This window comes from Oratosquilla oratoria, chromosome 20, assembly GCF_046742065.1.
Source record: "Oratosquilla oratoria isolate Oo_2021 chromosome 20, ASM4674206v1, whole genome shotgun sequence".
Classification (NCBI taxonomy): domain Eukaryota; kingdom Metazoa; phylum Arthropoda; class Malacostraca; order Stomatopoda; family Squillidae; genus Oratosquilla; species Oratosquilla oratoria.
Genome location: NC_134796.1, coordinates 22,146,649 through 22,160,237, shown reverse-complemented (window position 1 = coordinate 22,160,237; position 13,589 = coordinate 22,146,649). Strand labels below are relative to the sequence as shown.

Genomic DNA, 13,589 nt, shown 5'->3' with positions numbered 1-13,589 from the left:
GTAATATGTATAATAGTTTGTACCTCTTTATTACTTTTTAATTTCGGTTACCTGCCTGGGGTATTGGCTGCATGTTATTGGAGGGTTATATGGGGTGCTCCTACTGACCAGAGCCACACATCATTTTGTCTGTGGTAGAGTAAATCTCTTCACAGAGAAATGATACTTTATCATACTGAAACTGTCCCTCCATTATGCTGTACCCCCATTTGTTACTGTCCTGTACCATTTCTCTGATTATTCATTTTCTCATTTTGCCAAACCCTGTAGTGGGGGAAAAGAGCACTGCCACCATGTCTTTCCACTTCAGTCGTAAAAGGCAACAAAAAGGGTATATTCCTAAAAAATGGGAAGGCATAAGATGGTTTGGGAGTTTTCCAACCAGAACCCTTAGGTTTGAGTCTTTTAATATGTGTGAATGTGGTACAGATGAGAGTAAAAGAGAAGAAATAGGTAGCATGTTTGTGAGAAGAAAGATGGATGTGTTGGCTTTGACAGAGGACCTGCAGCTCAGACTCATTGTTTACACAAAGGAATGTGTCGTCAATGTACCGGCAATATGTGCTAGGCCTCTGGATGTCACTGAAGACTTGTTCCTTGACAGTACCCATAAAGAAGATTGCGAAGAGAACTCCCGATGGAGATCCCAAGGCAATGCCATCTCTTTGGACATAGATTCTTCCTCTTGGGCATCTGAAAGGAATTTCTTTGTACAGATTTCAACCAGGGACTTCAGCGCTGTTTCAGGGATTTTCAACATTGGGGTAGACATGTCACGATATACTCTGTCCAAAATATAGTTAAATTTATGGGAACATTTGTAAAGAGATTCCCCACATCCAGCAACGCAATGTGCTTGCTTGAGTCTAAACCTTTTACAAGCTCCAGAAAATCAGACGAAGAAACCACGCTGTACCTGTCTGGAACGTATAGTGTCAGAAGGGTGGAGAGTCTTTTGGCCAAGGAATATGCGAGGGTGGGAATCTGGCTGATAATAGGACGCAATGGGTTACCTGGCTTAAGATTTTTAACATTACCATACATGTATCCAAGGTCATAATCTCCACTTACTAGCAGTAGTTTGAAATCATCAGTTACTGCATTCACGCATTCAGTAACTTTATTTACCTTCCTTTTGATGTCTTCAACTGGATTCTGTGTAGTGCATGTAAATTTGGACTTGTCTTGGAGAATATGATTAATTTTGGCTAGGTATTCTTCCGTAGGTAAAATAACAAATGAGGCACACTTATCAGCACACCTAATCATGATGTCCAGGTTGTTTCTAAAGTGTCTTGCAATGTTCATTAATTCTTTAGATAGGAGCTTACTGCAGTATGAGCCATGACATTTACTAAATTCAACTAAGAGTTCAGCTTGTAAAGAAGGTCCAGAGGTGACAACAGTTCCTTTCTTTTCTAGCTCTTGAATGTTGTCGAGGAGGACTTAGAGCTCTAGTCTCTTCTGGAAAGGTTTAGGTGGGGAGAGCACATGACAACTAAGTCCTAGGTTCAATAGTTCTACTTGGTTAGCTGTAAGCTTCATGTTACTGAGGTTAACGAATCCTTCTTTGGGCTGTGGTACTAACAGATTCCCATGGTTGAGAGCAACAAGTTTACACAGGGTATGCCAGTGTACAGCGGAGGAATGCTGTTGTACAAGGTTGGCAAGGGTCTTGTTAATTGAATGGTGAAGGCTGCCCTCAACTTCATGGCAGATCCAAAGAGAGTCAAGGCAGTCAGTTTCATGGCGAAGGCATTGAAGTTCCTCTTCCTTATTCTTCAATTGTAGATCCACCAACTTCTGGCAGTACTCTTTGGTGAAGCATGAATTCTGTGCTGCCACATCATGAAGGCAAAAATGCATATACTTAGGCAGGAGGTTCTCCCTCTGGCAAGATTTGTTGTATATAATAGCATGATGACAACTCACAATTTTTTTGTTAACTTGTTCAATACTGCGAACAAGGGGACGTATTTCAAGATGCATACATACAAGATCAGCAAAGGACATTTCAACATGAGGCAGGAGAGTCGAACTAGTAGATATTTCCGTATCAACCTTTTGAAGTTATGCATTAACTATTATATGTATTAATTCTGCCTTCAGAATGAAGTTGCGTAACTTCAAAACATTGGTACCGAAATATCTACTAGTTTCACTATCCTGCCTCAGTGTTGAAATGTCCTCTGATGATCTTCTACGTAGATTGCCTCTTAAATAAGTCGCCTTGTTCGCAGTATTGAAAAAGTTAACAAGAAAATTGTGAGTTGTCATCATACTATTATATACAATATATATACAGTGCTTGACAAGAATGTATGAATGGTTGGCGAGAATGAGTGATAAGGAGTGTTGAGGACTGTATTTGCTGAAATGAACCATTTTATATAAAAAATTAGCATATGGCTGCATTATTTGACCTATTTTCTTTAACCCTTTGACTGCCACGGTCAACCAAAGTCAACTTAGTCTTAGAGTTGTCATGTTTAAAATTGTCAAAGATCAGTCCCCTAGCAACGGTTTGGCGGGCTTTGCGCTCGTATTTGTGCTGCCATCTCTTGTCAGCCACCGGTACTAAAATGTAAACAAACTGAGTGGTGTCTTTAAACGTGGACATTTAAATCTCGGCTGCTGCAACTTTTTCACCATTTTCAACATGTTGCTTCATTTTCATCACAAAATAGGGAAGAAGCATAACCATGACTTTCTAACTATGCTAATGTTAAATTGGGTGTATTATATCTGATATTGCGATGAAACAATGCAATTTGAAAGAAAATAATGATTGGTATTCATGACATGATTGACAAACAACAAATGCGTAAAATATTTTACCCATTTCACCTCTGTAATAAGTTTATGAGGCTTACTGGTAATATTTCAGAAAAGTATGAGTAAGAGGAAGCTACCACAAAGTTACAAGGAAGCCAGTGATGAGGAGGAAAGCTCCAATGAATCAGAAAGTGAGGGTGATGATGGTCAATATGAGGATGAGCTCCATGAGGATGAATCAAATAGAAGTGGTGATTTACTAAACTCCTCGTCATCCCAGGTAGGTAATATATACATTTTTTTATGGGGAATTTTATAGAGATGAATTCCCACAAGAAAATTGCTCATGCCAATTTCCCTTTAGCCTAATTTTAGTAACTTTACCCAAATTATAGTACTATGTACTATGATTTTAGTAATCATAGTACTCATGTTCATTAGTACTAACCATTCTAGTACAAATTGCTTATTGAAACATTACAGGCCACCTGTATGGTGAACTCTGACTCAGAGAGTGGAGCTGAATATAGTCTGTAAGAGGAAAGTGATGCTGAGAAAGACGAGGTGACTCACCAACCAAGAACAAGTCTTGATTCATTATGGACTACAGTAAAGGAAGTAGATGTCGAAAATCCCCCAGAGTTGGAGAAAATTTTAGATTTACAAGTAGGCAGGAGATAATTGATATGGATCATCTGAACCCATATGAATGTTTTGAGAAACTTTTCCCGGAAGAGATTTATGACTTAGTCGCCAAAGAGACAAACAGCTATCACGATAGGGTGTAATGATAATGGAGGAGAAAATATCATGGTAGGATATAATGTCAGTGAAGGACAAAATATGATTTTAGGAAGGGATACCAGACAGAATGTCAATGAAGGCCAAAATATCATGATAGGATGTAATGTCTCTAGAGGACGAAATGTCACATTAGGATGTAATGTCATAGGACAAAATATCGCAATGGGATATAATGACAGTGGAGGACAAAAGATCACGATGGGAAGTAATGATAGTGGAGAACAAAATATCACGATAGGATGTAATGATAATGGAGGAGAAAATATCACGGTAGGATATAATGTCAGTGATAGTGGAGAACATAATATCATGATAGGATGTAATGATAATAGAGGAGATAATATCACGGTAGGATATAATGTCAGTGAAGGACAAAATATAATTTTAGGAAGGGATACCGGACAGAATGTCAATGAGGGCCAAAATATCATGATAGGATGTAATGTCGCTAGAGGACGAAATGTCACATTAGGATGTAATGTCATAGGACAAAATGTCGCAATGGGATGTAATGACAGTGGAGGACAAAAGATCACGATGGGAAGTAATGATAGTGTGTCGCGGCGAAACGCGACAGACATATCAATACTTCAAAATACCATAGGTTCCGATCAACACTGATTCAGTTGATAGAGATTGCAACGCTCTCTCCGGGTAAGTGATCATTTTTCCGCTGCTCCTTGTGTCAATGACACACAAACCGAAGGATGAGGGTTGGTACTGGACTGCAGATTAGTCGTCTGGTAGGACATGGGGATTGGGTAAGTGGGTCCTAGTCCATTTTTCCATTCTTGGTTGAAAGGAAACTCGATCTTTTCTCTGTATTTATTCTTCCAGAACTTCCATAAACTTTCCAAACCGGGGAAGGGGGGGGTTGCAAACTCGTGTTCCCTTTCAATAGTACATTTTACTCCAGGACTGGTTCCCTTTGTGAAGGGATTATTTCGGATTGTGATTTAGCAGCCTGGGTCGGCTGTCTTGAAGAGCTTTCGTGGCTTCTCCAATATGCCACGTAGATAGACTAGTTCAAAACAATGAGCCCGTTCTTTACCCTCCATGTCCGATAGCGAGATTAGGACTTAATGTTTACATAGTAACATTTTTTTTAACATGTTTGTTAACGAATCCAGTTCCTTTTATGGATTTCTTTATAATTAATTCTAATCATTACAATAGTAAATTAAAAATATTAGAGCTGGATGATGAATCAATTTCTAAGTATTTCCAAAATTTTAAAGGGGTAACTTTTCCCCTTGACAAGTGGAGAACAAAATATCACGATAGGATGTAATGATAATGGAGGAGAAAATATCACGGTAGGATATAATGTCACTTAAGGACAAAATATAATTTTAGGAAGGGATACCGGACAGAATGTCAATGAAGGCCAAAATATCAAGATGGGATGTAATGACAGTGGAAGACAAAAGATCACGATGTATGTAATTATAGTGGAGGAAAAAATATCATGTACTTTAATGCTCGTAGTATTAGGAACAAATTTCAAGAAATACAGGCGTATGTCAAAAGCGAAAATCCCGATATGATAGGAATAACTGAGACATGGTTAAATGGTACAGAGTTCGAAGCTGCATCTAATATTGCGGGATTTAAACACTTTCATCAGGATAGAAACCACAAGAAAGGTGGGGGTGTTCTATTGTATGTTAAAAACAATGTTTATGCTTGTGTTTTAGAGAAAGTGAAACAGGATGCATATGATAGTTTGTGGGTTGAGTTAACCCAAACAAATGGACAAAAAATGAATATAGGCCAAAGACATTATCATTAGCAGACGACAAACTGTTATTTCAAGAACTGTCTAGTTTCTGCAACCGGGATTTATTGATAATGGGTGATTTCAATTTTATTGACATTGATTGGATGACCCTTGAACATGGCCATATAGGTAGTCACTTGATTGATTTTCTTGGTGACAATTACTTAATTCAGCATGTAAAAGAGCCCACAAGATATGGAAACTTACTCGATCTTTTGATCACTAGCCACGAAAGCATGGTAACTGATGTAGAAGTCGGTGAATCTGTTTGCAAATAGCGATCACAACTTACTTAGATTCAAACTCCTAAACAATTTTAGAATAGATACTTGTGTTTCTAAAATACCCGATTTCAGTAAAGCTTAGTTCATAGGACTACGTCAGGAGCTTCAGCTTACAGATTGGGAGGCAAAATTAAACGAAAGACCTGTAGATCAGATGTGGGAAATATTTCAAAATACGCTCACTAAGATGATTCAAACTTACATTCCTTTTAAGGACAGACGTCCCCCAAATCAGGCTCACCCAAAGTGGCTCGACAAAGAAACTGAAAAAAATATTGCTAAAAAGAGACAGGCTTATAAGAAAAATATAAGTGCTCGGGTGCATCTAATGACTATGAAAATTATGTATCAATACAGAGAGATTTAAAAAAGACAATAAGAAAAAGAAAACGACAATATGAAATGAACATCGCTGATAAATCCAAAGAGAATCCCAAAGAATTCTATAGTTACATTAGAGATAAAAAGGTTGTTAGGAATGACATTGGTCAACTATTATCTGCTGACGGTCAACTTGAATATTCAAATGAAGGAATGTGTAATATCTTAAACAATTATTTTAGCTCGGTATTCGTAAACGAAACACCTCAAAGTGAATTCCAAACTGAAATCTGTGAAAAGTCAGGGGTAAACTTACTACGGTAAATATAACAAAAGAAAAAATTAAAAGGTGTATAGACAAACTCAAAGTTAATAAAACACCAGGGCCGGACGGTTGGCATCCAAGAATCTTAAAGGAAATTAAGAATGAGATTGTTGTTCCATTAGAAATTATTTTCAAGAAATCCATCATATCCGGAGATGTCCCAAGAGAATGGAAGCTAGCTAACATTACTCCTATATTCAAAAAAGGTGACAAAAAGAAACCAAATAACTATAGGCCTATAAGTTTGACTTCAATTGGAGGAAAAATAATGGAAACTATCATCAGAGATGCTATCGAACATCATTTAGAAAGTAACCGTTTGATAAATGATAGCCAGCATGGTTTCAGACGGAAACGTTCTTGCGTGACTAACTTACTCGAATTCTACAACACAGTTATCTCGAATTATGACAAAAGAAACAATATAGATTTAATATATCTAGACTTTGCAAAAGCTTTTGATACCGTCCCACACGAAAGACTACTTACTAAATTAGCTTTGCATGGAATAAGTGGTAGCCTATTAGGTTGGACTAGTAATTGGTTGAATGGTCGAAAACAGAGAGTTGTTTTAACCCTGGACAGGTAGGGTTGTGTCAGATCCGCACCAGGACGCTGCGCAAAACACGTTTTTTTGGTTTCTGCGCATAGACGCCTGGCATGATCTCGCTTGTATTTCAGGGACCGTTAGTCATTCACCGGCCTCAGTGAAAGCAACATGTGTGTCACCTCTGCTCCACAACGTTCAGCCGCTATCGCCCTCCAAAGTTGTAAATGGTGCATATCTGACACCACGCTACCGTAACTCGGGTAAGTCACGCAGTTGCAAAAGTTTTGCATTTTACATTACTGCATTATTACTTAGTGAAATAATTTTATTGTGTTTATCGGAAAATATCAGTGAATGTTGTAGCTACCCGTACCAATCGCCATATTGGATCGGAGGGCAGCGAAAATTTTATTTTGAGGCTAATTTCTAATTTTCAATTTTTTTCTATTATCAGATTTCAGCATGGCAAAGAGAAGCCTGATGGAGGAAGAGTATTTGCAGGCCCTTTTCGTGAGTAGCGATGAAGAAGAGCCTTCTATAGTGACTTTTGAGGCATATGCCCTCTCTGCCCTTCCTCTTCTAATGCCAGGACCAAGCTTTTGTGTGCAAAGTGCCATAAACCTGCATGTAACTAGCATGTCAACTACATCTGTGACCAGTGCCATCGCGCGTGGTAAGTTTCACGAATGATTTTTTTTTACCAGTTTATACTTACAAAATATAATTTTTAATATTTTTTATCTTCATCTAGGGCCATTGTAAATTACTTTTGCAAAATTTCATGCATATCTATCAATTATTAGTACTCTAAATATGCCTTTCTTTTACGTAAATTGCGCACAGTAAGGGTTACATTAAAACTAAGCCTTTTTTTTTAGTTTATAGTTACTAAATATCATTTTCTAAGGTTTTATTGTCATCTAGAATTATTGTAGATGACTTCTGGGAAATTTCATCCAGATCTAATAAGTATTACTACTATAGATATAGCCTTCCTTTCACACCAAAATTTTTAGTGATTTTGTACAAAAAAAACAAAATAAACACTTTTTCTTTTCTATACAGATTTTGCAGTTTTGCTCCAATCAACAATGTTTTTACATCAATCAACTCAGGAACTCTTCTACTTTCAAGAAAACACTTGTTATTAGTGGAATTTGGTATTTTAAAGTGTACAGTGCCTGTTATTTGACCAAATGTCTATTTTTACAAAAATATTCGTAATCATGTAAGTAAAGTGTTATTTTTATATTCAGCGTTTTTTTTTTCTCCTTCACTAGTAGAAAGTAGAGTCTTTATATTACTAAAATATAATAAAATAAATAAAGAAGGGCATAATGGTAACTGGGTATAAGCGCCCAAAGTGAAAGTAACAGATATGACACCATGCTACCTGTGCCGGGAGAGTTTGTCCACGCTACCTGTCCAGGGTTAAATGGAAAAACTTCTGGATGGAAAAGTGTTGCAAGTGGAGTTCCTCAGGTTTCCGTTCTTGGGCCACTTCTATTCATAGTATATATAAATGATATAGACCATGGACTAAAATCTACTGTTTCCAAATTTGCTGATGATACAAAACTGTGCGGAGTGGCAAATGATCACTCAAACCAATTAGATATTCAAGTAGATTTAGATAAATTACAGCAATGGTCTGAAAAGTGGCTAATGAAATTTAACACAAGTAAATGCAAGGTAATGCACATAGGTAAAAATAACAGCAAGTACGATTACAAATTATTTGGTAATTCGTTAACAAAAGTGGATAGTGAAAAAGATCTCAGCGTAATTATCAGTAATGACCTCAAATCATCCAAGCAGTGTATTTCAGCCTCTGAGAAAGCAAATAAGATTCTGGGACTGATTGCGCGATCTTTTGATTTCAAAAGTCCATCACTCATTAACAAGCTATATAAATCGTTAGTTCGTCCACATTTGGAATATGCTGTTTCTGTATGGTCACCGAATCTCATTAAAGACATTGACAGACTGGAAAAAGTACAACGGCGAACCACAAAACTGATTCCAAATATCAAAAATAAATCATACGAAAATCGACTAAAACACATGAATCTGTTTTCCCTAAAAAAGCGTAGACTCAGAGGTGACTTGATACAGGTCTTTAAAATTTTAAAGGGAATTGACAACATCAAAAGTGACAAAATTTTCACATTGAATGAGAATCAGACAAGAAACAATGGTCTCAAACTGTCTGGAAATAGATTCAAATTGGAAGTAGGTAGAAACAACTTTGCCAACCGTGTAGTAAATGAATGGAATAAACTTCCTGCACAGGTAGTGCAATGTAGTTCAGTTCGAAGCTTTAAGAATCATTTAGATAAATCCCTAAGTAAGATGCTGTAATGATTATAATTTATCTTATATTATTTGTTTTTGTTTTGTTATCATTTGTCTGTCTGATCTTCATTTATTATTAGTTATATGTCACTATATTATTATTTACTATTTACCTGTTTTTTTATCATTTAACTATACCTATGCATTTATTTATGTATTTTATTTGTTATTTACATTATCATAGTTTTTATTTATTGTTTTATTATTAATATGATTTTTTTTTTGCATCTGACCTAGATATGGATCAAAAGGTCTCCTGTCGGCATGCTCCGCCTTTGTAAAACAAAGGATAGACAAACAGAGCCCAGTATCTCCTAGGTCTTATTACCATAAATGGATTGATGTCTCAGCTTCAGAAATCAAAGCTTTCATAGCTCTTGAAATAGCCATGGGTTTGGTTCACAAGCCATCCATTGAATCATATTTTGACAATGCTTTCTGGATGACTAGGACACCAGGGTTTGGATCATTGTTTACTAGAAATAGATTTCAGCTCATTCGGTCCTTCCTTCATTTTGTTGATAATGAAACAGCGGATCATAATGATAGGTTGTATAAGATTAGGCCAGTTATAGAAATTGTCAAAGATTTGTATACTAGGGTGTAGAGACCTAACAAAGAGTTGTGTGTAGATGAGAGTATGTTGAAATTCAAAGGTAGATTTTTTTTCAAACAATACCTTCCTTCAAAGCCTTCAGCAAAATGGGGCATAAAAGTATGGTCATTGTGTGACTCAAAAACTGGTTACCTCTTGAGATTCAATGTTTATACGGGTAAAGATCAAGAGACAGCACCCAATGTAAGTTTAGGAACAAGAGTAGTTATTTCTTTGTTGGATGGGTTGGAAGACATTGGCCATGTGCTTTTTGTTGACAATTTATATTCCAGTGTCATTCTTTTTGATGAACTTAGACTAAAGAATATAGGTGCTTGTGGTACAGTTAGGGCCAATAGAAAGGGACTGCCCAAAGAAATACAGAAAAAACAAAAAAGAGGTGAACTCCCAGTCATATTGACAAGAGAGGACAACAAATTGCTTGCCTGCACATGGCAAGATAAAGCCAGAGTAAATATGTTATCCACTGTAGGTGACTCTGGGGTAAAGAAGGTTGAAATAAAATCAAAGAAAGGGAATAGACAAGTAGATAAGCCTAGTATCCAAGTAGAGTATAACCAGTTCATGGGAAGGGTTGATAGATTTGATCAACTATGTGCTTCTTATCCATTCAACAGAAGGAACAAGAAGTGGTACCAGTGTATTTGGCACTTTGTAATTGAGGTAGAACTTGTAAATTCATTGATTTGTTATAACATCAAAAACCCAAACAAAACATTAACTTCAGTAAAATACAGAGAAAAGGTAATAATGGGACTTATACAAGGTTACTCACAAAGGAGAAGGGAGAGAACCAGGGGACATAGAGTAAAAGGCTCCATAGATCTTAGGCTAAATGAGAGGCATTTCCTTGGCCAAAATGATGACAGAAAACATAAGCCAGACTGTAAGGTGTGTAGCATAAGACCAAACAAATGCAAAAAATATGGGAAAGGTTTGTGTAAAAGAAAGCAGACTACCCTCGTTTGCAAATTCTGTCCAGGTAATCCCCCACTACGAGTATGTATTCCATGCTTTGAGGTGTTGTACCACACTAAAAAGAAGTACAAGAAAAGATGAGAATGTGAGTAAGAAATGGCTTATTTGTATGTCTTCACATATGAAATCTATTTTATTTTATATGGGTATACGCATTTTTTTTTGTGATATATAAAGGCTGTATCGTCCCCTAGGGTATAGGCTGGTCCTGCAGTGGACCAACAAGGCTGAACCAACATATAGTTGTATTTCGTAGCAATTCATAAAGAAAAGGATAATTTCATGTTGTTTTTTTCTAGAATTTCAGTGTGCAAACTCAGCATTTATTTTTCTATGGAACAAACTTAGCATTATGAATAATTTGAGTATGATATAACAAATATATGAGCATTATGTGAATAGTGATATTTACACTTTTTTGTAAAAAAAAAAAAAAAAAAAAAAAAAAGTGTTTTTAATGGCTTTAATTTCATTTTTCTTGGAAATAAAAGTATGGAATGTTATTCTCATAGTTTCATTATCAAAATAAGGTATGGAAAAATATTATAAAAGCAATTTAATTTTTTCATGGCCAAATCACACATTCTGGGAACAGCTAATGAATCCAGTGCAGCAGTCAAAGGGTTAAAATGTGTGATTTCCATGTAATTTGACCAAAGAGAAGTTACGTCTTTATCCTCTACAAAATTACCAACCACATACCATCCGACTCACTAATTGCAGACCTCAACCAATGACAGTTTTTGCTCAAATGCACAATTTTATATAAAAAAAATTAGCATATGGTTGCATTATTTGACCTATTTTCTTTAAAATGTGTGATTTCCATGTAATTTGATCAAAGAGAAGTTACATTTTTATCTTCTGAAAATTACCGACAACAGCTATGAATACTGTCCAGTCTTTGCTGAAATGCACAATTTTATATAAGAAATTAGCATATGGTTATATTATTTGACCTATTTTCTTTAAAATGTGTGATTTTCATGCAATTTGATCAAAGAGAAGTTACGTTTTTATCCTCTGCAAAATTGCCGACCGACTCGCTCATAGGTGACCAAACTCGAACAAGAACGGTTTTTGCTGAAATGCACGATCTTATATAAAAATTAGCATATGGTTGCATTGACCTATTTTCTTTAAAATGTGTTATTTCAATGAAATTTGATCAAAGAGAAGTTACGTTTTCATCCTCTGCAAAATTACCGACAACAGCTATGAATACCGTCCGACTCACTCATAGCCGACCAAACTCAAACAAGGATGGTTTTTGCTGTAATTTTCTTAGTGACTCCCAATACAACCAGCTTTCCCTACCTTTCCTCCACATTTAGCAACTCCTTAAAATACTCTGCCCATCCTTTCATTGCCCCTTATTTCATTATCATCTCTCTATCTGCACCTATTAACTTTTCTTCTCTACTTGATTCACTCCCCTTCCTCTCTTAATTTCCTTCCAAAAAATATTCATCATTTTCAAATACTTCTGCCATATTCTTACCTCATTTTACATCTGCTCTTCTTTTTCCCTTATACCTCTCGTATGTTTCTTGCCCTCTTTTCCAATTAGTCCCTGAATAATCATTTATTCTCTTCTACAACCTTTTTTGTTTCATTATCCCACAACTCCCTACCCTTCCCTTTATTTCCTCCCATCCTTCTTGGTCCACACACCATCTTTGCCTCCAGTCCTAGTTCTACTCTATCTTTCACCCTCTCCCACTCCTCTCTCAGCTTCTTCTTGTACTCTTTGTACTTGCTGTAACATACGTTATTAATTATACTTCTACTCATGTGTATTCCATACATACAGCTATCTTTTGTAATTATATAAAAAAATATGGCCAAAACAATTAGTGATACATTACTTGTATATCTCTTACATACCTAACTACCAACAACTTGCTCAATGAGGTGGTACTACATTGAGAGGGAAGTGGAAAATCCACTTGCTTGAGCCTGGCCTATATTGGCTGCAGCTCATGAACTTTCAGCCATGGCTGTACATACAATTTATAAGTCCTCCCCCAGATTACATGCAAGTTGGCCAGTCAAGACATGCATTCACCCTTCACTCACCTCATACATTTGTTTTCCCTTTTATCTGAGCTCCTTGTGGATGAAGGGCCCAACAGCCAAAGCATCCCTCCTTGTTCACTCACAACTATTTGGAGAAGATACAGAGATCCTTCCTGGCTGCATCAACTTCTCATCCATGCACTATCATTCTCACATCAATATCTTACCTTCTCCCTTCCCTGCTAAGAGACATTACCCCCCCCCCTTTTACCATATGTCCCCCTTCACACCATCTATCCATCTCATCCTTACTCTTCCCTTCAAGGTCACTTACCTTGTTCAGAAATTCAGATTTCTCTATTTCATCTTTACAAAGCCCATTGAGTGTATGTGTGGCCTGAGACATACGGTGACAGGCTATTTTGTACCAGTGTTGATCTCGACCACTTGCTCTGGCCTGTCCGCCTGTGTCACTTGGTGGGTAATGGCAGGCATGAAGCAACAGAGCCCCAATTGAAAGGGTCTGGTCCTGATTCATGACATCCTTTAAAGTGAAATAAATATGAAAAATATGTAATCAAAGACATGAATTTTACAATGAAGAAAGGTCCATTAGGTGGTAAAATCATGACAGAATAATTACAAACCTTATTGGTAGGATGAAGGAGTACAGTAGCCATGTGAAGATATAGCTGACCTATCAACAACTGACCAACATTTGAATCCTTTCCAATAATTTCTAACCCACCATTCAATTTCTCGTCAAACCTGCAAAACAAGTA

General features: G+C 36.6%; 1 protein-coding gene across 15 annotated transcripts in view; it reads right to left on the bottom strand.

Annotated features, from left to right (window-relative positions):
* Positions 1–13,589, bottom strand: part of LOC143036396 (E3 SUMO-protein ligase RanBP2-like) — a 381,916-nt gene that overhangs the window by 334,346 nt on the left and 33,981 nt on the right. For all 15 annotated transcript variants that reach the window (XR_012967350.1, XM_076203706.1, XM_076203712.1 and 12 more), the window contains exons 6-7: positions 13,455–13,575; positions 13,142–13,351 (exon numbers count right to left, since the gene is read on the bottom strand). Coding sequence is in view for 14 of the 15 variants with exons in the window: in XM_076203706.1 (XP_076059821.1) it covers positions 13,142–13,351; positions 13,455–13,575 (331 nt within the window). In the remaining variant the exon portion in view is untranslated. The remainder of the gene's footprint in view (positions 1–13,141; positions 13,352–13,454; positions 13,576–13,589) is intronic.